Source organism: Macaca mulatta, chromosome 15 (genome assembly GCF_049350105.2).
Source record: "Macaca mulatta isolate MMU2019108-1 chromosome 15, T2T-MMU8v2.0, whole genome shotgun sequence".
NCBI classification, from domain to species: domain Eukaryota; kingdom Metazoa; phylum Chordata; class Mammalia; order Primates; family Cercopithecidae; genus Macaca; species Macaca mulatta.
Genome location: NC_133420.1, coordinates 48,470,808 through 48,495,498, shown reverse-complemented (window position 1 = coordinate 48,495,498; position 24,691 = coordinate 48,470,808). Strand labels below are relative to the sequence as shown.

The 24,691-nt window shown below is 44.7% G+C and overlaps 1 protein-coding gene across 7 annotated transcripts in view; it reads left to right on the top strand.

Moving 5' to 3' along the window:
- PALM2AKAP2 (PALM2 and AKAP2 fusion) overlaps positions 1-24,691 on the top strand; it is a 525,798-nt gene that overhangs the window by 262,416 nt on the left and 238,691 nt on the right. For all 7 annotated transcript variants that reach the window (XM_077965341.1, XM_077965340.1, XM_077965339.1 and 4 more), the window contains 2 exon segments: positions 21,353-21,467; positions 22,364-22,385. In XM_077965341.1, the coding sequence (XP_077821467.1) occupies positions 21,353-21,467; positions 22,364-22,385 (137 nt within the window).

Here is a 24,691-nt window from a genome sequence, read left to right as displayed (position 1 = left end):
GGCACTTTGTTAGGTGAGATATGTCAGCATTGACTTCTTTTGTAAGTGCTACTTCTGTTGAGTTCAATGCATTAAAAGGTGGAATGCATTGATGAATGTATTCAGTGCCTTGGCCACTCCTCAGTTAGCTTTTAGAGTAGAGGACCTCACGGCCACATGCCAGAGTCTAACTGTCAGTTTCCAGACATTTACTGTGCCCTCGGCCCTGCTTGGACTTTGGAAATCCAAAGGTACATATGACCGATGCCTGCTCTGGGAGAAATTCCCCGTCCATATGGAACACAGCTATGCCCTTCTGGTCCAAGTGAGAAGAGAACATGAGGGAGCAAGTGTGCACACCCATAAAAGCCAGTCCCTACTCAGTTCCCACTCACTTCCACAGATACCCAGGTCTGCTTTATGCCGGTCCTTGTGTTGGTTTCTGGCATTGCTGAGATGACAGAGGCCCCGGTCTCTGGAGCCTCAGAGATTTCATGGACCTCTTTTTCTGCTTGAGCTCATGAGCCAGATATCACTCCTGGCCCAGATCACTGGGTTACCAGAGGCATGGGTGAAAAAGCTGCTCTTGAGCAAAGGGCCTGGGACACACGTGCTGGAGAAGCATGATGAGCCAGCCTCAGGGAAGAAGAGCACTTTGCAGGAGCATGCTGTGCGGGGTCTTGCTGCTGCTTTTCAGAAGCAGGAGAGCCATGAGCCTTGGGGTTCACATCAGCACCGAGACTGACCTTTGGTGGCAGGGAGGATATGTATACTGGGAGGGGTTGGCCATACTGGACCACAGGGCACCTGGTTGGGTTGTTCAAAATTGGTCTTTGGGGACACCTACTGTAACCCATTTATTAGGTGCCCCCTCTAAAGTAATTATCTCAATGAAGATGGTTCACATAGGCCCACTACTTCTAGAAGGCCGGACCTCTGGACCTTCCCAACCACTTATTCTCCCTGTTCCTGGGTTACATGGCTCAGCAGGATATTTTTGCACACAGCATTAAGGGCAAGTGCACCGTTCCTTTGAAAACAACAAGGAAACAAGGAGTTCAGTGTTGTGGACATTTAATGAAGTTTCTCCTCGTAAGTACACAATACCAAATCTGCAGAATCACAGCCAGACGTCTCCTTCCAGCTTTACCTAAATTCCCACACGTGCTACCTCAGGGAACTATGACTTCAGCTGCCACTAGATGGCCCTCCATGCGCACATAAGCCGTTCCCACATAGCGAACTTGCATCAAATTTTCTGGATTTTTTTTTTTTTTTTTTTTTTTTACATGTAGACACACATGTACATACACAATCTTAACTTTTACCATTCTTTAAGCCAATAATCAACACTTTAATTTTCCTTTTAGCATTCAAATGATAGAATGTATTCTCATTCTCTGGAAAATCACTTTAACATCAGAATCTACAGATATTCCTGAATATTGTGCACCACAAAGCACATATTAAGATGAATTTCACTTTATTCTATTAAATAGTATGTTTTGGTTTGTCTTATAAATGCTGTATTTAACAGACTGGTTTCTAAATTAAAATTTTTTAAAGCCCTGGAAGAGAAAGGAAGCACAAACATTTGAATAGGACTTGCTCCATGGAGCCAGGCAGTGTTCTGAGATATTTTAAACATTAGCTCATTTAAGCTTCATAACTTTGATATAGGTATTCCATATGCATCATTATAACCATTTTATAGATGAGGAGAAAATCAGATTGCAGCATGAAAGGTGTTTAGATTCCCTTTCTTCTTCCTGTCAATTTTCTTACCTATAACTTGGGAATAAAATAATCCCTAATTGCTATGAAAGGATGTTGTAAACTCTAAAGCATTACACAAATGTTATTATTATTATACCTTGGGTTTCATGGGAATATAATTTTCATATGTGCTCAGGAGGCTTGTGATCATTCATTCATTCACATGAAAACATATATGTGGGTCCCAGGTCATTGCCTCTGCGTGAGACGTCTCATGCTGAGATGCCTGTACTATTTCTAAAACAGATCTAGTCTGTCTTGAACTCTCTTATAGCTGAGGGTTCCAGGGAAGTTGCTTTGTGCTTTCAGCAGGTAATTCTGCCTTAGTCTCAGGATTTAGAAATGATGGATGTGGTAGGACAACTTCAGGGGTGGGGCCTCTGCTGAACACAGAGGTGGCTGGTGCTGATTTCACATAAGCCAAACCAGTGGGAAGCGGCAGGGCTGTTTTTTAAAATTATTATCCTGGAACACGATGTACTATCTCTGTATCCAAGAGTTCACATTTCAAGTGGCCTATCAGATCATCTCTTTGACAGAGGGCTTTAATTAAAAGCATGAGTCTCTGGATGGATTTTAAGTGGCATTGTTTTTCTTTGGACATTACGCAAGCCACTTCCATGCTATAAAAGGGCTTTTAAAATTTGGCTTAAGGAATGCTTTACCCCTCGGGCTTTGATCCCTACGTGTGAATCATTTTGTATCTGGAGGTTCCAATTTGCAATCTCCTGGTGTAAGGAAAATTCTACCCTCACAGAACATTTTGGATTTGAAAACCGAGAAATCTGCATCATTCTCAACTTAACAGCTGTTGTAAAATAGAATTAGGGCTGAGAAGTCTATAGGGATAAAGTTGACCAAAGACTATTTTAAACTTGATTTTTAGTTTCTAAAGTCTTTGTCTCCACCTCCCATAATAAATGTATTGGGACAGTGACCTGCCCACTCAACTCCTGAAGGTCAGTGTTCTCTGCACTCAGGCCAGGTGGACTCAGCCATCGAGGCCATTGTCCCTGTCCAGCCTCCCAGGGGGTACGCATGAGCCAGGGCCAGGATACGGATGCTTCTGCCTGAACACCGTATGTACCACCGGAAAAGGGCTCCAAAGGAGGCCCTTCTCACTGCCATTTGTAAGGCAAAATGTCTCTATTTTATCTAAGATAGGAAAATGGCAGGGAGATGCCAGAGAGAATGCAATGACTGTGCCCATGAGAAACCAACAGTGCAGGGTGGCGATCCACCCGCAGCACATGCAGGATGCAGCGTTAGATGTTGACTCAGTTTCTCAGCCGTATAGGAGAAAAGTTTCAGCATTTCTCAAACTCCATAACCATCCTTCATTTGGCTACTCCAGGCCCTGTTTTGCTGCAGCCGGGTGAGGGCAGTAATGCAGCTCAATAGGTTAAGGGGCTAGGTTGTCCTTGGGCTTGAGATGATTTCAGTCCCTGGAACATCTTAAATTAGGGCCTCGAGCTTCAGATTCATGCCCTGGCCAACACTTTACCATAAATGATCACAGGGAGAAGAAACAGGCCAGGGATGGTGGCTAGTTCCTGTAATCCCAGCATTTTGGGAGGCGGAGGCTGAGGATCACTTGAGGCCAGGAGTTCAAGACCAGCCTGGGAAACATAGTGAAACCCTGTCTCTACTAAAAATAAATAAATAAATAAACTTTTTTACAAAAGAGAGAAGAATGGTCAGTTTACGTTGCATTTCCTCCTTTTCCTCAAGAAGAGGTGCCCTGTGGTGCCTGGGACAGCTGGGTCATCACATGGAAGTGGCTGAGAGGTGTACTGGAAAGAAGAGGAAAATCCAGGGGTCCCACCAACCCCAGGCAATCTCTAGCCACTGGGCAACCTCAATCTACTTCTGGTCATAGTTTTACAATTTTTGGGGGGTAGGGGGATGGAATCTTGCTCTGTCATCCAGGCTGGAGTGCAGTGGTGCAATTTCAGCTCACTGCAACCTCCAACTCCTGGGTTCCAGCAATTCTCCTGCCTCAGTCTCCCCAGTAGCTGGGATTATAGGCCTGTGCCACGCTGCCTGGCTAATTTTTGTATTTTCAGTAGAGACGGGGTTTCATCATGTTGGCCAGGCTGGTCTTGAACTCCTGACTTCAAGTGATCCACCTGCCTCAGCCTCCCAAAGTGCTGAGATTACAGTCACGAGTCACTGTGCCCAGCAATCGTTTTACAATGTAACGTTGCCGACTTTTTTTCAGCCCAGCCTATGCAGCCACACGAACGCAAAAAGGTTAGCTTAGGAAGTTGTCAACGTCATTATGCTGTAAAAATCGATAAATTGAGCCTTCTTGCTTCCCACAATAGTTCATGCTCAGTTTGGCGTCACCATCCCTTGCTTGGACAACTCCTAATTGTTCTTTGTGATTTCACTCTGCACCCCTTCCACACATCCAAATCCGTTCTTTTCATAGCTGTCTACATGGTCTTTTTAGAACATAGCCAATCCTATCACTGCCTTAAAACATACACATAAAAAGGCAGACAGACAAACAAGAAACTCAAATGGCTTTCTGTGGCTTTCCGGATCAGACGCATTAGTGTGGCATTCAAGAACCGTCACATCCTGGACCTGATCCTCCCCGTCACTTTCTTTCCATCATGAGTGCACTCAGATAGGCCAGTCCTACAGAGGTCCTCATTCACTCACTTGAGCCTGACTTTCACATTTCTGCATCAAAGCCCTTTTGTCCATGTTATCACCCTAGCTTGAAATGCTGTCTGAGGCCGGGCGCGGTGGCTCACGCCTGTAATCCCAGCACTTTGGGAAGCCGAGGCGGGCGGATCACAAGGTCAGGAGATCGAGACCACGGTGAAACCCCGTCTCTACTAAAAATACAAAAAATTAGCCGGGCGCGGTTGTGGGCGCCTGTAGTCCCAGCTACTCGGGAGGCTGAGGCAGGAGAATGGCGTGAACCCGGGAGGCGGAGCTTGCAGTGAGCCGAGATCGCGCCACTGCACTCCAGCCTGGGCGACAGAGCGAGACTCCGTCTCAAAAAAAAAAAAAAAAAAAAAAAAGAAATGCTGTCTGAACACCTCTATGCCTTGATCATTTTTCTCATCATTCAAGATCCTACTGACATGTTCCAAGCCCCTGAAATCTTGCCCTGCCTCCCCACAAGCAGGGTTACTCAAACTCTTTTCTTTGAATTCTGCAGCATTTTGGTCTTGCAATTTGAGCTCCACTGTGCACTGCATTGTGACTGTTCATATAGCTTCCTCCCCCATGAGATGATGAATTTCTCAAAGTAGAGACTGGGCAGCTGTGACTGCATATAGTGCAACACCTGCTTGATAATGCTTGATAAACATGAATGAGTGACCCAGAACATTTCAAACTTCTCTTTCAAGACCAGAAAAACTCACATTTCTGGGTGTTTTAAGCTCTGTGATTTCCGCTCCGGTCCCCTGGGCCAGGAACTGCCTGCCTCTATTTTCATTTCAGGCCCGTCTCTCTCTGCCAGATGCCTTGATCTCTGAGCCGAGTATACCTTGACCCAAAGCCATGATGCAGCCCTCAGCTTCTGAGAGGAAGGGGTAGGGTTCAGTAGTTGTGCCTCTGAGAACATGACAGAGAACAATAGCAGGAAGAGGCCAAGCGGGAAACAATCAGCCCGGCACAACCCATGTGGAGGAGCTTCCTGATTGGCTTGATCTGGTGGGAGCAGGAACTCTTACAATAACTCTGGAATTATCCCAGTGGGATGATGAATTTCTCCACTGAGGAGAAGCTGTCACCTGGTAATGTCAAGCACGGAAAACACAGTTAGCAAAAAAACAAAACAAAACCCAAGACAAAGTTCTCTTAAGGAAGAGCAGTTTGGATCAGTTGGAAGCCTCCCAGCCACTGCCATAGCACCCCATGCCGACCTCCTTCCTAGTCTCTGTTTCAGGTACAAGTAAGTCGTCATCTCTACCTTCCGGATAGATATCACTCTCCCCTCCATGGCTCAAAGGTCAGAGGTGCTGTTTATTCTTTGGTGTCCTGTTGGGTAGTTTAGGGAAATCCATGCTGTAGGTGACCACAAGAGAGAATCTTCCGTTTTAGAACTATATTGATTGAGCACAGGCTGTGTACAAATACTCTAGGCACTGTGGAGGCCATAGCAATACATGCTGTTTCTGCTTTCATAGAGCAGTGATTTCCACATCCTGTGTATCCTATGGAAAGACCAAGCAAGGCAAGGGGTGGAGTGACAGGAGCTCCTAGTCAGCTCTCTCCTTAAACCACAGCAGCTCCCTTTGATCAAGATGTTGGAAATGAAAAATCTATACCAAAAAGAGGAAATGCTGAAAACATTTGGACTGGGAGTGGTTCTATTTGCTCTTAGGTAGGAGACAGCACAGGGTAGCAGTTAATATTCTAGGCTCTAGCTACAAGCAGACCTGGGTTTGAATCCCAGCCCTGCCACTTACTGGTGGAAGGTCGTAAGTTACTTGAACTCTCTCAACCTCCAGTTCTTCATCTGTCAAGTGCAAATAACAGTAGTAGATATTTTACCAAGTGCAAATAATTGAATAATGCTTACAAACCATTTAGTATATCATCTGGCGTTGTTTGTCACAGTAAATGTTCAATAAATGTGAGCTATTTTACCACTATTGCTTGACGTTAATTTTTTTTCAATGAATGACTCATTGAGATACTAACTCATGCGTCTTGAAAGCACTACCAGTCTCTCCAGAGTAACCTCCAATGTGGACAACAGGCAAAAATGTGATTATTCCCAGTTTGGACATTTGTGAAAGCTGTGGCTGAGGCTGTATGGATGTGTGCGCGCGCGCGCGCGCACACACACACACACACACACACACACACACACAGAGGCCGATGGGAAAATCTAACTCAGCAGGAAAGCTATCACAAAGCACTGGATTTAGGCACAGTGAGTAAACAGGGATTTGGAAGAGAGGAATGCACCACATAAACAATTTTCACAATCTGGTATGAAAGCCCAGATGCTTCCTGCATGAAGGGGTGAGCTCAGAGAGAGTCACAGGGCACAATGAAGTAAATGCTGAGACTGTCCATCATTCTGGCCCAATTCCTACATATCTGTGCATCTTCTACTTATGGTTTTATTTAGGTGAGAGTAAATAAGAGTACCCCATAGTAGATAAGAATAGTACATTACACACACATACCCACACCTGGGGTCAGATGAAATTGTATATTTGGGGAACTTGGGGTAAATAGTACAGAGCCACACAGAAGTTACCTTCTGCATCCTCCTGCTTCAGAGAAAGCAGATAAGACCAGTTTCTTTTTAATCTGTTGCTTTTACTGAGTCCAGAATTGATGTTAATTTGAATTTGTTCTTTGAAGATTCATTTTTGACTGAAAAAAATTGAGCCAGAGGGTCTACTTGAGGCTACTTCCAGTTGAGAAACAATTTATGTATTCACTGAGACAGTCATTTACTCAACCAACACTTACTGAGAACTTTCAATGAGGCAGGTTCCTTGCTAGATACAGAAGCAAGCTAGGTTCCTTCCTAGCTAGATGCTAGAAGCCATCATCAAAGAAAGATGAAAAAGAGATGGTAATTATCCTCTAGAGGTTTGTAAACTAGAGTTAGGGAAGGGAGCCCAAAATCCATGAATGAGTGATTAAAGTACAGTGGGATAAAGTTGGTGGTAGAAATATGTCCATGAGATATGGCAGCAAAGAGTAAGAGCACCTTCATGGGAAGGGTGCCAAAGAAGACTTCCATAAAGAGATGATACCTGAGCAGATGCTTTAAAAATAAGTAGTAATTACCCATGGGAAGGGGAAGAGAGAGCACAAGGGCAATCCAGGCAGAGGGGTGGTATGAGCAAAGGCGTTGAGCCAAACAAGGAAATCTTCATTTCTGCAGGTAAATGAGAGGCTGGGAGTGTGTCATATCCATGAGCTTTAGCAGAGAGCCCATGAGGGGTTTTCAGCAGGGGAGCGCTATTGTGGTGTGTCCAGACACATTCTGGATTTTAGGGTGATGGGGCTGGGTAGAAGCAGAGAGATTGGTTAGAAGGTTGTTGCAGGCATTTAGGGGAGAGCCTATACTAGGGCTGAAGAGAAGGAGCTACAAAAAGAGATTTGTGGGGCAAATTGGCTTAGTGGCTAATAAGACACTTAGTTGACTTCGTGACTAATAAGATACGTGTGTGGTGATGGTAAGCAAGGGGCAAGCCAGAGGTGAAGACAACATCCAGGTTTCCCTCCTAAGTAGAATGGATTAGTGGTGGTACCAGCATCTGAGCTAGAGAATAGGGAGGAGCTGCTCTGTGGAGAAAGATGAGTTTGGTCTTGTATAAGTTGTGTATGTGGACCATCCAGGTGGAGACATTCAAAATACAATTATGTGTAGAGGCTGGAGTTCAGGAGAGATGCTGAAGATACAGGTTGGATAGGTTTAAGCATGTTCGGTAGGAATTAAAGCATGAGGCTGGACATGAGTAGCCAAGAATTAAATGTTAATCAATAAGAACAATAAACCAAATAAACTTTTAGTGGTGGAGTAGAAGAAGAGGTGCCCATATGGAGAACATGGCGTCATGGTCTCTTCATCATGGAGGAACAGTGATCAACAGTGCCTTGAAAAATGAAGAAGTGGGCCGGGCGCGGTGGCTCAAGCCTGTAATCCCAGCACTTTGGGAGGCCGAGGCAGGTGGATCACGAGGTCAGGAGATCGAGTCCATCCTGGCTAACATGGTGAAACCCCGTTTCTACTAAAAATACAGAAAACTAGCCGGGCGTGGTGGCAGGTGCCTGTAATCCCAGCTACTCGGAGGCTGAGGCGGGAGAATGGCATGAACCCGGGGGGCGGAGCTTGCAGTGAGCCGAGATTGCGCCACTGCACTCCAGCCTGGGCGACAGAGCGAGACTCCGTCTCAAAAAAAAAATAAAATAAAATAAAATAAAATGAAGAGGTCAAACAGATCCACATCAAAGAGGGTTCGCTGGACGTGGCAGTCATAGACTTGACTAGCAGCAGACGCGGCAGGGTGGTGAGGGCAGAGGGACTGAGGCTGAGGCATGGACTTGACTAGGAGCAGATGCAGCAAGGCGGTGAGGGCAGAGGGACTGAGGCTGAGGAGGGGCCAGGATGTGAGGATGTTGAGGCAGTAAGAGACAACTGGCCTTAGGGAAGTCTGGAAGAGAGATTCAGCAGCAACTGGAACAGGATGCAGGGTCAAGAGAAGTTCACTTATTTTTAGTATGGAAAGAAATTATTCTTGTTTATTGACTAGCAGGAAGGAGGCATCTTGGAGAGAGGTGAAGACACTGAGGAGAGGGGGGTAGTTAATGGGATACCCTCCCAGATCAGTCTGCACAAGCTCAGGTGCACGGGTGGAGGTGCTGGCCTTCAACAGACAGTCTGAGTCAGAGGCTGGAGGTCAGAAGGTGTGGCTGGATGGGACTTTTTCTCTTCCTAGGAAAAAGGGACATTTCTGGGGGAAAAAAGGGGGGTTTAAGCTATTGAGAAAAGTGTTGCTTTGAAATGAAATAATCTCACTTTCCTGTAATCAAAACTCTTTATTTCTGATGAAACAGACTCAAATAAGAATCACAACAAAGAAGTCAGTGCTCAGTTCAAGCCTGGAAATGATTTCCTACACGGAAATCCACTTGCACAGATTCTGATAGTGAGAGTCATGTGATTCCAGATGGAGTAAATACACACAAAAAGGAGAGAAAAGCTGGTGTCTCCATGAGCTGAAGCACACTTAGAGAGAGAGAAATTTTCGTTTATTTGTATTTGGGCTTCAGTGTGATTACATCACCATCAATAATGAAGAGTGCTGCCATGTCCCAGCTGTGTACTTAGATCAAGATATAAATCAGTCCAATATCGATGTTCTTTTTTCTATCTAAATTTGTGTATTTGAGGGGAAAGTAGAAAAACCAAGCCAACATTTTAAAAATTACATTTATTATCACCATCTCCAAGTTACATTCACTATAGAATCTTTTAGAAACATGTTCTTGGGTAGCTTTGCTTTTTATGCACTCAACAAATATTTATTGAGCATCTGTATGTACAGGGAAGAATGTGAGGTACAGTAACACAAAATATATAGTCCTATCTCTTAATAAGTCTGCACTTGGGAGAGAGGAGGTACAGGTAGGTTTGGGAAGGATAAATATATTTTTAACACTTTATTACAAGGCAGAGTGTACCAAAAGTTAGAAATGCTGTGGATAATCAGAATGAATGAACATACCAGGCTGGGGGTGGGGGGGTGTGGCTGGAGGAATTAAGGAAAACATTCCTAAAGAGATGTAATTTGATTTGGTCTTTTATTATGATATCTGTTTCCAGACAATGGAGTTGAGAGTGGGGAGTCCTTCCTGGCTTTGTCAGGAGCAGTTTGAGGTCTTGGCTGAAGACAGGAAGGCATAAGGCTGGAAAGGTGGGGGAGCAGAACATGGAGGGTGTGAACTTCCAGCCTAAGAAGTTTGATGGGGTTTGGGAAGGAGGTGAGAGGGAGCCACCAGGAAAGGATGTGAGCTGGATCTTTGGAATTCTTAAAGGGATCCTTGTCTTCTCTGCCATGTTTCTGTCTCAGGGATGACGTGAGGAAAAAAAAAAAGAGGAGGAAATGGGCTTGAGTTTCCACTGACACCTTACAGTCAAGGAAGGCCCTGTTCTTTCACAAGGAAAAGTGGAAATCCTCTGTTTACTTAAGGGCCATTAACATGTTTTCATATGAAAATACCAAATGATCTGCCGTGACTCCAGATAGACTCATCTAAATAAAAGGAAGCTGGTTCCTTACAAATTGAGTCACAAAGGAAAAATATTTGGGGAGTGCCATAGAAACAAATGCACTGTCTGCCTGAATGTGGAAAATGAATTTTGTAGCATTGATTTGTGGGAAAATAATATTGTTCCCAGTGCTCTACCTAGAATATTGAAATGGGGATATTAAGATAGATGATAGATAGGACAGACAGATTGCTAGAGAGCCAGATTAGATAGATAGATAGATAGATAGATAGATAGATAGATAGATAGATAAGATAGATAGATTGACTGATGAGGCTAAATATTCTTAGGATGGAAGAAGTGGTCAGATAATCACGTCTCAGACAGATCTGGAATTCCAGGAAGCAGGAACTAATGAAGTGGTCTCTTCAGAGTTTTACTATGGGAAGAATTCCCCCCTGATTAGTTTTTATTCTTTGTCACTCCTCTCAAGACAAAGGTCTTTGGGCAAGAGTTCAATTGGCCTAGCTTAAACACATTTCTACTCCTTGGCCAGGGATGTGAGCCCTCTGACCAATAGTTTCACCAAATCTACAAGGAACCCCAGAGAGGCATTTTTCCCAGTGGAGGAGCTGGATGTTGTTTCTAAAAGAAAAGGGCAGAGGGACCCTAGGCAGGCAAAATTTTCAGCTGCCTGCCACCTTAACCTCTGTCCCCACACTTACTTCTGAACCACATGTGATCAGTCTTCTGTTCCCACCACATAACTGAAACTTCAAGGTCGTGGGTGAGCTCTATGTTGTTAAGTCTTATTTATAGGAGCGATCTGCTCACTGCACTGCAAGGCTAGAAAGGTGTTTAAAATGTATACCTAGCCATGTCTTGGCACTTTCTGATATAATTCAGCTGGCAAAGGCTCTGGCCAGAAGCCAGACGGACACAAATAGCACACCAAAGAGATGCTAAGACGTGGGTGATTATAATTGTGCAAGGAGTAGAAACTTCTCCGCTGAGACTTTGGATGTGGCAGGGATTTGGGGAGTAGAAGGGGGGCAAAGCACAGTTCTAGCCAACCCCATTTACAAGCGTTGATTAGCAGTAATGAATTCACAACCTTGCAATTGCTCATTTTTTTTCTTCTTCTGCTGAGTCATGGATAAGACTCTAAGCTCTGATTAGCTGTGGTCCCCAATTCTCAGCACAATTCTAAGAGCATTCATTCAAATTCAACAATATGTGGTAAGTGTCTTGGATGAATTAGGAGTCCATGTGGATGCAAGGAACAGAGACCCACAATAACAGTGACTTAAACAAGATGTTTATTTCTCCCTCCAACAAAAGTCCACAGGTATGCAGTTATGTAAACATCCAGTTTACATACAAACAGCATGTAAACATGCAGTGAAGAGCTGTTTGGTGGCTGTGCCCTGTGAATTCCTTAGGGACCCAGACCTGTTCCACTTTAACCCTAAAGATTGGTCCTTGTTGACAGTGACCAAGATGGCAGTTAGTGCCTCACCTGCATACATGTGCATTTCAGGCAAAGGATGAAGAGAGAACTGGAGAAGAAGGGCTAAAAGAAGATTCTAGGAGCTGACATATAGCACTTTCACTTACATCCCTTTGGCCAGAGCATGTGGCTACAAAGGATGCTGAGAGATGTGGCCTTTATCCTGTGTGGCCATATGCCCAGCTCAGCCACAGGAATGACATTGCTTTGAAAGAAGGGGAGGATGGACACTGAGCACCTTAGCAGTTCCCTTTCCACTTTTACTTGTGCTGAATTCGTAAACATGCAGGCAGCTTTCCTCTCCTCTGAGAGGAAGCAAACACTTCTCCTGAGGTTCTTGTTTTGGCAGGTTGGCCGGACAGGCACCCCACTTGACTGCTCAACTATGAAATTGCAGTTCCAGAGAAGAGAACAGGTCTGAATTAAGCACCCTCAGCCAGTCGGTCAGCATCTCCTTTTCTTCTGAGAGTAGCTGCTGAGATTCAGACCCATGCCAACTGAGTAGCAATGTGTTTGGCTATTGGGTAGGGCGTCCCTCGATAGTGAGGAATTTTGTAAAGGCTCAGCCCATCGTCAGGAACATGCTGGTCTTGCTTAGAGCTGTTCCAGAAGTGTTCACAGGGTCCTGAGAATTTTGTGAGCACTTCTTTACTGCTTCTCTTGCCTCCTCTTTTAGTTGGTGCTGAGTTCACTGCACGAAGGGTCCCAGGAGTCCTCTTTCCCCTTGGTTTTTCTACTCCTTTCCTTTTCTGCTCTTTCTACCACCTCCTACTACTGGGCCTCTTTGTATCTGTGCTCCACCATGGAAAATAAGTTTTGTTTGCCCGAGATCTTCCCATTTCCCAGAGTGGAGCCCTTATAATTTATGATGTTTACTGAACTTGATCTCTGCCCCTTCAAGGGATGGAACTCAGATAATGAAAGATATAGGGAGGGAAACATTGCTTAAATCTGTGAATGGGCATTAGGATGGGCCTAAGTGTCCTAAGAGGGATTAGCTCGCCATGGCAGGTTGTGAGCTCCCCATGTGTGGAGAAGTTCAAGCAGGTGTGAAATAATCATTGGGTGGAGGAGAGTTCAGGGACTTCATGTTTCTGGAGAGCAATTAAGTTCAATGGCTTCTACTCCCAGTCTGACCTGTGCTTCTGTGAGCATGAAAAATATATATTGTGTTGCAATGTGCATTCTTGAGGGAAAGAAGATAAAAGGGCAGGTGGTCATGGGCGGTTGTCAAGGGTAGCGGCAAAGAGTACTGGTTCCCCAGCTAGACCACCAGCATCCAAATTCTGGCTGCACATCATTTCAGCAACCCTGGACAAGTCAGTGCTTTTTCTGTGTACCCATCCATCTGTGTTGTGGGAGTTGCAGATATTTTACTTCATGGGATATTGTGAAGATTAAGTATTACAATGTATGTAAAACACTCATAACAGTTCCAAGCACACAGTAAGCACTCAATAATTCTAATTCTTATGATTATTATTGTTACATATATTAATGTATCTAGGAAAAACAATATTAGAATTGTTAGTATTATAATAATTATTGTCATCATTGATGGGGAAGGAAAAATGAAGCCCACTTGAGTTGACAGGCAAGACCCTCTCCAGACAGTAAAACGATTAAAAAACAAGTTGTATCTGTCTGTGCTCCTTTGGATTCAACTGACTAACACCCAGGCAAAGGAAAAATATATTGGCTTTTTTTTTTTTGAGATGGAATCTCACACTGTTGCCCAGGCTGGAGTGCAATGGCACGATCTCGGCTCACTGCAACCTCTGCCTCACAGCAGTTCTCCTGCCTCAGCCTCCCATGTAGCTGGGATTACGGGTGCCTGCCACCATGCCCAGCTAATTTTTATATTTTTAGTAGAGACGGGGTTTCACCACGTTGGCCAGGCTGGTCTCAAATTCCCAACCTCAAGTGATCCACCGGCTTTGGCCTCCCAATGTATTGGCTTTTGTAGGTAAGAAGGGCAAAGGAGTAGCCGAGGATCTGGGAAGCAGGAACTGGAGATTGAATGGCACGGTGTCCCCAGCAGCCAGCATGCTCTGTCTTCCCCTCTGTTTGTTTGGGCCTTGCAGGAAGATAGGCTCTCAGCAGAGCCTTGAAGGCCAGGTATTTGAGAGCCAGGCATGTAGAGCAGAGGGAGAGCATGAGTGAGCCACTGGGAGTGGGGACAGGAATGGCAAGAACCTATCCGAGGCACCATGCTGAGCTGTGAAGCTGGAGGGCAGAGTGGGTTGTGACCTGAAAAGGCCACCCAAGGCCACATGTTCCTGAGTGACAGGAAGGACATGTGATATGCTGGGCCTTGGCCCACGCTGTCTCCTCTGCCTGTCTCATTTTCTCCTCTTTTCCACCTGGTGAATGCATCCTTCAAGGCCCACTTAATGCATCATCTACTTTGTCAAGCGTTTCTCACCACCCATATCAGTTGAAAATTGCAATCGGCTATGATCACAACAGAGGCTTAAGCCCATAACAAGCAATCTGGAGCTGGACATTCCAGAAGTGGTGTAGTCTTTCCGTTGTGCCCCCTGGGACCCAGGCAATGTCTCTTTCTGCACACTCAGACATACTATTGCCCCTGTGGACACAGGATTACTGCTCTACCTATAGCATCATATACCTTGTGGTAGGTAGAATAATGTACCCCCAGAGATGTCCACACGCTAAGCCTCAGAACCTGTGAATATGGTAGGTTCCATGGCAAAGAGGAATTAAAATTACAGATGGAATTAAGGTTTCCAAACAGCTGACGTTAAAATAGGGAGATTGGTATCCTGGATTATCTGGGTGCATTTGTATAACCACAGGATCTTTAAAAGTGGAAGAGGGAGGCAGAAATCAGAAGGAGGGGTGGCTGCAGGGAAGGTCAGAGAGATGCAACAGTGCTGGCTTTGAAGATGGAGGAAGGGAGCCACAAGGCGCGGAATGTTGGTGACATCAGGGAGCTGAAAAAGGCAAAGAAATGCATTCTCCCCTAGAGCCTGTGTAAGGGAACACAACGCTGCCAGCACCTTGATTCTAGCCTGGCAACCCCCGTGTCAGACTGACATACAGAAATGTAAGATAATAAATTGAGACTGTTGTCAGCCACTAAGTTTGTTGTAGTTGTTACAGCAGGAATTGGAAATGAATGCATCTCTTTAGCACCAGGTCCCTGCACCTGGCAGGAAGGAGGGAAAGGCAAATGTTACTTAAGCCAATGTTCCTTTCCTTTTTTTTTGAGACAAGGTCTCGCTCTGTCACCCAGACTGGAGTACAGTGCTGTGATCATTGCTCACTGCAGTCTTGAACTCCCAGGCTCAGGTGATCTTCCCACCTTAGCCTCCAGAGTAGCTAGAACTAAGGGTATGTGTCACCATGCCCAGCTAATTTTTTATTATTTGTAGAGATGGGTGTCTTGTCTTGCCATGTTGCTCAGGCTGGTCTCGTTCCGCTGGGCTCAAGCAATCCTCCAGCCTCAGTCTCCCAAAGTGCTAAGATTACAGGCATGAGCCACCACACCCAGCCCTCCTTTCCCTTTTAGGGAGTTGTCTGGAAGTCCCTTCTGATCATTTTTACTTACATCTCATTGACCAGAGCTGTCCCGTGACCAGCTTTATCTTCAGTGGAAGTTAGGATACATAATTTTTTCAGGCGGGCACACTGCCATCCCCAACCAAATAAGGATTCTGTTAGTTTGGAAGAGTGGGAGAATTGATACTGAGAAGACCACTCGGCATCCCCACCACACACTCACAGGCAGAACCAACTATTCTACAGCATGTTGTTCTTTCCTCTATTACTGCTATTTTTGGTTTGTATTGTAATTTATGTGTTCACATGGCTGTTTGCATTACTTGACCAAAAAGTCTCATGAGCAGACACTGTGTCTGATTTATTTCTCCATCCCCAGTGCTCAGCACAGTGCCTGATACAGAGAAAGTGTTTGCATGAAGTTGGATGGATGAATGTCTAAATAAACTTTGAAATAAGAACATGATCGATGCACTTCCCAGAGCGAGAGGTCCTTTATATTTTCTTGTGAGGATGATCTATTGGCGTTAGATAGATTTTATAAGACCATTTGGCCATGATTGCAACCTCATCTCCCGTAAATTAAACCTACACAGCTGCAGTGTGTCACCTTTCCTTACGGCTTATTACGGTTTGCTTTTTGCTCAGAAGGAACTGAGCAAGCAGGTTAGAGACTGTTATGTGCACCTGCCACAGCCTACGGATCCTCGATTAACCTTGCGTATAAATTACACTTCCTGCCCAGTCTTTATTTTTAGCACAGCAATATCTATTTGGCTCTTCCAGAGAAGACTGCATTAGATTTCAGTCATGAAACTACAAAACGGTGGCATCTGCAACCTGGTTGGGATGACTGTTGTTAACCCCATGACACTCTGTTCCTTGGGAAGCTCCTTTGCCCCAGGACTCAGGTTTTCCTAAGAAAGAGAGCAGCCTGGACTGACCACACCCTCAGAGCCTGGCCCAAGACCACATGTGAACTTATAGAAAAATCTGCATTGGATCTGACATAAACTCTCCATTTCCTTCATTCATTCCATTTGGGTTGAAACTCGGTGGTTGTTATCACAAAGGTTTCATTTCGTTTCTTTCTTTTTTCTCTCTCTCTCCCTCTCTCTTCGTTCCTTCTCAGTTACACAGTATCATGACCCAAATCTTTAGCACTTGAACTAGATAGCTGAGAGCCTTGAAACCCATAGGGCCAGGGCACGTTGTGGAGACAGGCCAGCCAGTGGGCATCAGGTCGCAGAGAATTCTTCACCACTTGGGGTTGCTTCACTGGAAGAAGTGAGTTACTGAGAGACAGCCATCTTCGGCTTTCGTCAGCCATTTTTAACACGATCTGGTTTGTTTTAGAATCCCCTGTAGTGCCTAGCTCAGAGTCCAACCAAACAAGCTCCGTAAATGTTGGTTTTGAATTTAAATAGATGTTGGGGTGCTCCCATTTCCCCCTCACTAGACATGTGGGAAGATGAGGCCCTGGCCCCTCTTTCATGCCACAGCCTGGGAGATGCTGCCTTCTCAGCAGAAAGCCTCAGGAGGTATTTTGAAAAGGGAATTTATTGTTTTCATTCTGCTTAGACAAGTAATAAATGAATTTTTTAAATTGGGAAAATATTGAAAATTATTTTTTAAAAATGAAATCACCTTTAATTCCATTACTCAGAGACAACTATCACTGATATTTTTCTGTTTTTTCAATCTTAATCCTTTTGAAGGAGTGCCCTGTTTCCCTCCAGATTTCTCAGAGGATTGAGGATTAGGGAAGGGAGGAGAGGGTGCCTTATGTTCTTTCTAATCATTTAGCTTCAGGTATTATTGGGATATATAAAAATACATATAACACACATATAGATATATGTGTATAGGTATTATATAATTGGTATATACATTATTGGGATATATATTAGTAGGATATAAATATATATATATTATATAATGTACACACACTTATATTTGACCTGTACCAGTTCCTTATTACCACAATAATGCTAGATAACACACCCTCAAATTCAGTGGCTTAAACCTAAAGTTATTTATTCTTGCCCACACTTCTGTGAGTAGGCTGGGTATTTGCTGATTTGACTGGGCTTAGCTGAGTGGCTCTAATTTCAGGTGCATCTGAACTATATAGCTGAGAGCCCTGAAACCCACAGGGCCAGGGCACACTGTGCCTATCTGTGTGTTGTCCTCAGGTCTATCCCGTGTGTGTTCTTTCTGCAGTCCACGCTGACGGGGCAGCAGCTGCCCAGATAAGTTATTGTCTTGGCAATGGAAGGGGTGCAAGACGACAAGCTCAACTGGGCAAGCACTTTTCAAGCCTCTGCTTCTGTCTTATCTGCTCACATCCTATTGGCTAAAGCATGTCACATGGCTGCAGCCAGTATCAAGGGACTGGGAAGTGTGTCCCATCCACCATGAGCCTAGAGCAAATCACATGGTCAAGATTGACATCAGTGGCTTAGGGAAGCATGTACTTTTCCCATGGAAGTAAGGGAGGAAGGAAGGGAATATTTTTGAGAATAATGTAATCTTTTTTTTTTTTTTTTTTTTTTTGAGATGGAGTCTCACTCTGTTGCCCAGGCTGAAGTGCAATGGCACAATCTGTGCTCACTGCAGCCTCTGTCTCCTGGGTTCAAGCGATTCTCCGGCCTCAGCCTCCTGAGTAGTTGGGATTACCGGTGTGCACCACCATGCCCAACTAATTTTTGTATTTTTAGTAGAGATGGGCTTTCACCATGTTGGTGAGGCTGATCCCAAACTCCTAACCTCAGGTATCCACCCGCCTCGGCCTCCCAAAGTGCTGGATTACAGGCATGAGCCATTGCAACCGGCCCAAGAATAATATAATCTACTGCACACCCTAAATATCTGCTAAAGTACTCTGTTCTTTGAGATTTAAATCAAATTTACTGAGGCTAGGCGTGGTGGCTCACACCTGTAATCACACCTCAAATAAATAAATAAATAAGATAAAATCTGCTCAGAGCCCACCTGGTTGGTAGTATCATCCAGTCTACACAGGGAACCTCTAGTCCAGAGCTCCTCTACTCATTGAATTAATTCAGTTTATGGATAATTTGACTGTCTCGTGTGTTGTTCCTATTTCACACGCGTATCGCTTTACTTACTCCCCCCAAAATAATTTACACGGATGTGTGTAGAAGATTTTCTGAACATCTGGAATGGCAAAGAAGTTTTATATCTCTGTGTTTGTACCTCTAGATTGGTCAGCCCCACTCCGTAAATTCTCTTTGCGTCTCGCCCACACACAGCCTCTCAAGTCAAAGCTTGCTGAAAAATTCACTCTTGTCTCCAAAATTCTGAAAGTCTGATCTTGGCTGGGCCACACCTTTGTGCAACTTAGCTCAGCTTTTTAAATTCATTCAATGTAGGTGTATTGAGCATTTGTGCCCTCCGTCTGAGGAATTCATAATCTAGTAGGGGAAATTAGTAGTTTACATTACTATTTGGAGCCAGAAAATTCTTTGTTGTAGGGTGCCATCGGGTGCGTTGTGGGATGTTTACCAGCATCCCTGACCTCTACCCAGTAACACCAGTCCCATCCCCTTGAGCTTTGGACAACCAAATTATCTCTAGACATTGCCAAATATCCCCTGAGGGACAAGATTACCTCAGTTGAGAGTTACTGCTCTAGTATATAGTAGACTTGATAAGACTTCTAATAAAACAAAATGATATGCTAAGAAATGTTCAGAGGGGAGTGATGTTATTTCCTGGCAATGAAATCTGTGAACGCCTCATGACAGGTGGCGTCTGAGCTGAGACTTCAAGAATGGTTAGGAGTTTGAGTTGAGTTTCCTAGAGGAGGAAAAGACACAGGGTACATGTGGGCAAATAAGAGTGGTTCTATTTGACTAACGCATAAAGTGAAATAGGCACATTGGTAGAGTGGAGTTGATAGGTACTGGGAGGCTAGATACCATGGGGTCTTATAAGCTGTAGGACTTCTACTTTTACCCTGAGTGAAATGACAAATATATCAGAGCTGTGTTCACTGGGAGGGGGTTCATTTGGATATAGGGCTTGCCTTCATAATCCAAAGTAATTGCTGCAAAGACTTATCCCTCAGAGGTCATTTTTCTGACACCCAGGAAGGAAACAGAAAGGGCCTCTGAGGGGCACAGTATGTCACTAAATAAATTCATGCCTGGATCTTGGTGTTCCTTACCTTTCAGAAAACCCCACTCTGAATTCCTTATTTTACGTCTAAGTCTAATGGCCAGTTCCCAAGAGCAGATTAAAAGATGGAAAAAGAGGGCCAGGCATGGTGGCTCACACCTGTAGTCTCAGCACTTTGGGAGCCTGAGGCAGGAGGATCGCTTGAGCCCAGGAGTTTGAGACCCACCTGGGCAACATAGTGAGACCTCACCTCCACAAAAAAAAATTTAAAATTAGCTGGGCATGGTGGTGTGTGCCTTTAGTCCCAGCTCCTTGGGAAGCTGAGATGGGAGGATTGCTTGAGCCCAGGAGGTAGAGGCTGCAGTGAGCTATGATCGTTCCACTACACTCCAGCCTGGGTAACAGTGAGACCCTATCTCAAAAAAAAAAAAAAAGATGGAAAAGGAGGAAGGCAAGGGAGGGGGCTCATAGGCAGACACAGACTCAGCAGCAAAGCTTCTAGCATGACACGGTGGAAAGAGAACAAAAGAAAATATGAATGAATTAGTGATTGAATGAATGAACCAATGAATAAATTCAGATCAAATAATTCAAGAGGCACAGCAGTCTAGAGTTGTAGCAAGAGAACATTTATCCCTTCATTATTTCTGAAGACATTGCTGCATATCAGTGCCATCCTATGCCAATATATGCGATGTTTAACAAGGTGGGGGATGTGGGGAACACATGAGAACCCATGTGGTGAGAGTTGCTCAATGGTTAGGAGCAGGTCTAGAGTCAGAGCACCTGGCTTGAATCATTGCTTCAGGGCTCTGCGGCAGTAAAGCCTGCTTTACTAGGTTACTTCACCTTGCCAAGCCCTACTGATCTCATCAGTAAAATGGGGATTCCCTACTCATTCCCAGGGTCATTGGGAAGTTTGAATAAAATAATCCACATGAATTCTTAGCTAAGTTCCTGGCACAGAATAAGTGCTCAGTAAACACTGGTGGTAATTATTATCATTTCACTGAAAGAATATGGCTGTTGAGACTTTCCCCAAATCATAGCTGCAGCTGCTGTTCTGGAATATTTCCAGAGTCTCCTGGCAGTGCTGAAATTTCCCTTTTATAAAATACATAGGGTGGCTGTGAAAATTGAGGAAAGTTCCAGAAGGTAGGGGCAGTTGCATCTGTCTTCTTCATTTCTCCTCTTTTTGGCAGTAGAATCCAGGCCACAGACAGAGAGGACAGCAGGCTCCTAAGGGTACTGGCCACCAGCTATTTCTTGGCAACACAATTCCTTTGAGCAAGAATGGCCCTTTACCTTTTGGCCAACCTGAGAGAACAGTTATTATGAGCTGGCCAGGAGAATATGAAGCTATTTTCCTTTTGATGTTATGTCCTATGCTATGTAAATATAATCTCCCTCCAAATAAGAAAGGTGCGCATGCATAGAGTTGGCAGAGAGACATCGAAGCATGTTGCACAGTGGTGGCTGTGAACCAGGGGAGGCAGTGCTATGTTGCTTTCCCTTGACCAATATCTGCCCAGTGGCAGAGCTGGAAACACAGGATGCTATGTAATGGAAAACCTTGGCCTGGCTCCTCAGCGTAATGTAAAACGAAGGCTGCCAGGAAGGTACAAATCGCCCAACAGGAAGAAGCTGCTCTCTTGCCCGTGGATGGCAGGACAATAAAGTAACTTGTCCTTTGTTTGTGTGTTTTCCAGGCTGGAGCAAGAAATACAAACGCTAGAAAGTGAAGAGTCCCAGATATCTGCCAAAGAGCAAATCATCCTAGAGAAACTGAAGGAGACAGAAAAATCCTTCAAGGACTTTCAGAAGGTGAAAAAAACAAACACGATTTCTCGAAGTTATGTCCGTGGGGAAGTAAGGCCTAGCAAAATGGTGCCAACTGGGAAACAGGCCAGTTGGCATTGATGAGAAATCTGAGCCACAAACTCTATGAAATGAGAGGCAGATGTGTGAGGACCAGGGGCCTTCCTGAAGCTGAGCATGGCATATCTTTGGGTGTGGGACCATCTGGCCTGCTGCAAGGCATAGGGAATAGTCATTAGATTACCCCATCTGCCTACTGTCCAGATCCCTGATATACGTTGTGCCTGAAAAGCCTTCTCTTATTGGACTCTAGAATTCTAAAACCAATTCTGATGCAGCAGAATAAACATGCTCTTTGTGGCTATAATTATAGTTTGCTTATTGAGTCTTTCTTTCTAAAAAGGCCAGAAGCAATACCCTATGAAGTGGACAGGAATTCCAAATACAAAGAGTGTAAATACATGAAATTTTAATATATATAAAAACAGATGGTGCCGTGTATCAAAGAGTAGAGTTCGTAAAACCAGTAGGCTCTGAACAAACATCTCAGGACCTCCCTCCATTTTATAACTGTTTCTGCAGTACCTGAGTGAGAGAAAAGCAATCTAATGAAATCAATTTAGGATGGGATTTTCTGATATCATTCTCCAACATGACCAAGGATGTTTGCTAGGTCATTGAAATAAATCTCTATTGGGAGAAATTTAGTATAAGTTGGGAATGGTAATTTTGGAACTCTAAACAAATTGTCCAGAAGAAAAGAGATCATTGCGTTTTCCCAGCACAGTCAAATTCTGGGTCTGGGCATGGGAGAAAGAGGGGTTAAGTCTTTAAAGATGGGAAAAGATGGGCTTGTACCCCCATATGTAGAGTAACGCTCTGCCTTGTTTTTGTTCCTACAGGGTTTCTCCAGTACGGATGGAGGTAAGTGCTCTCTGCCCCAACTGTAGATGAATGTTTTTGTCCTGTTCAGCTTAGGGGGTTTCACTAACAGGGGCTTAGGGAAGATGTACTGTGTTGATTTGTAAAGGCATCAGAAGAAGTAGCAGCACTGGTTGCAGGCCACTGAGGAGGTCCACATTCCAAGCCTTCCCTGCCTCTCTTCTTCAGGAACTGTCTCTTGACTCACTGTTTCTCGTCTCACAAAATTGGCCTGGCTCTTCTCCTTCCCATTAGGTCCCAATGCTCACTGCTTAGGCCTCTCTTGAAAGGTACCCAGCAAAGAAGAGTACTAACATCAGGACCAGGTCCCTCGTAGGGATGAGCCCATTTGTCCTAGTGGTTAGGTCCTCAGGTTGAAACACACGTGAGAAGTTTAGGAAATTTTGGTGAAACATTTGGTGTTTGGGAAACCTTTCTACAGTCTCTGGATTTTCTTTGCTTTCTCTCTCTCTCTCTCTGATCAGACAACTGTAGTTTCTTCCATAGAAACAGGGCTGGGCAAAACTTCCCTCCCTGTGTGAGATAGTTGGTTCAGAGCATAGGAAGGTAGGAGCAGGGTCCTGGCTTCCTGGTGGCAAGAGCAGGTCTTTTGCCTTCTCTCCTTTCCCTACCTTTCCTCTGTCCTCTCCTCTCCTTACCTGGACTGTGGGGATGAACCTGAGATTGTGTATTTCTCACCCTTCACCTTGCTCCGTATCCTCAGCTGCAAACCCATGATTCCTACTTTCATTTGGCCCTCAGCTAGATCTGCTTTACAATGCAGGGACTTGTTGGAAAGACCAGATATTATCTGCTCACCTGGCTATGAGAAAGTCACACTCTAGGGCTGGGTGTGGTGGCTCAGGTCTGTAATCCCAGCACTTTGGGAGGCTGATGTGGGAGGATCCCTTGAGCCCAGAAGTTCAAGGCTGCAGTGAGCTATGGTCACACCAGTGCACTCCAGCCTGGGTGATAGCAAGGTCTTGTATTAAAAACAAACAAGAAAGTTCAGCCTCTAGACTAGGAAGATGATCAGGAGCCAGGATAAGAATTGGCGTCAGTGTTTTCCCAGTGCCATTTGGAAATATTTGGGGAAAAGTTAAAAAATGTGTTTTTCAGGCCAGGCGCAGTGACTCATGCCTGTAATCCCAGCACTTTGGGAGGCCGAAGCGGGTGGATCACAAGGTCAGGAGATCGAGACCATCCTGGCTGACACGGTGAAACCCTATCTCTACTAAAAATACAAAAAATTAGCCGGGCATGGTGGCGGGTGCCTGTAGTCCCAGCTACTTGGGAGGCTGAGGCAGAAGAATGGCGTGAACCTGGGAGGCAGAGCTTGCAGTGAGTGGAGATCATGCCACTGCACTCCAGCCTGGGCAACAGAGTGAGCCTCCATCTCAAAAAAAAAAAAAAAAAAAAAAAAAGTGTTTTTCTGGATTAGTCAAAAATATTTGCATGAAGGATAGTTCTGACTTTGGCAAAAAAAAAAAAAAAAAAAAAAACTGTGATTTTTAATTTTTTTTTCCCTAGCAGGAGACCTGGATTTTGTCTCCCCAGGTGATCTTTAGGAAGGTACTAAATTAAACTTCATGCACTGAGTGCAAGTAGGCAGGGCCAAATCATGTCCAAGCCAGCAAGGACTCCAGGAAAAGCGAACCTACCATAGTTCTAGGAAGTCTCTATGGTGTGACCAAGTCAGGGCACTTGTTCTGTGCTTTGGGGGTGGGGCACAGATTGAGGAAGTGGCCGTGGGGAATTGTGGGTACAACGTGGGGAGGATGGCAGGCTTCCCTGAGTCTGGGAAGACCTGAGACATGCCACACAATTAGCAATAACACAGTGCATGTCGGGCTGGGATGCGGTGTGGGACACCAACCCATGAACACCTACCCAAAGAGTGCATGTTGGCCTTTTACGCTTTCACTTCTTTTTTCCCTTCCCTTCTCAAATCAGGAATTTCCCTAGATGTCTCTCTGATAACTAGGGAAGGGAAAGAGCCTGTATGTCATGTGCCTGAGAAGTCTGTGTGGGGCATGGAGACCTGTCATACTCTATGACTTGTTAAGAAGCAAAAATGCAGCCGCATCATAAACTCTCACCACCTCTCTCATTTTTACCTCAAACTTCTTTCATTTTCTTCTGCATTGCTTCCCATTATTTTCACTCATCCACCTAAGCCGTTCGTAGAGGTGGTAAGAAGCCTAGTCATAACTGAAAAGAGCCTGCAGAGAAAGTTGCCCGCAGACTCCATCCTCCAGGATGGGTGAGCTCAGGCTTAAGAGGATGCAAAAGTCTTAGGGATCTCATTT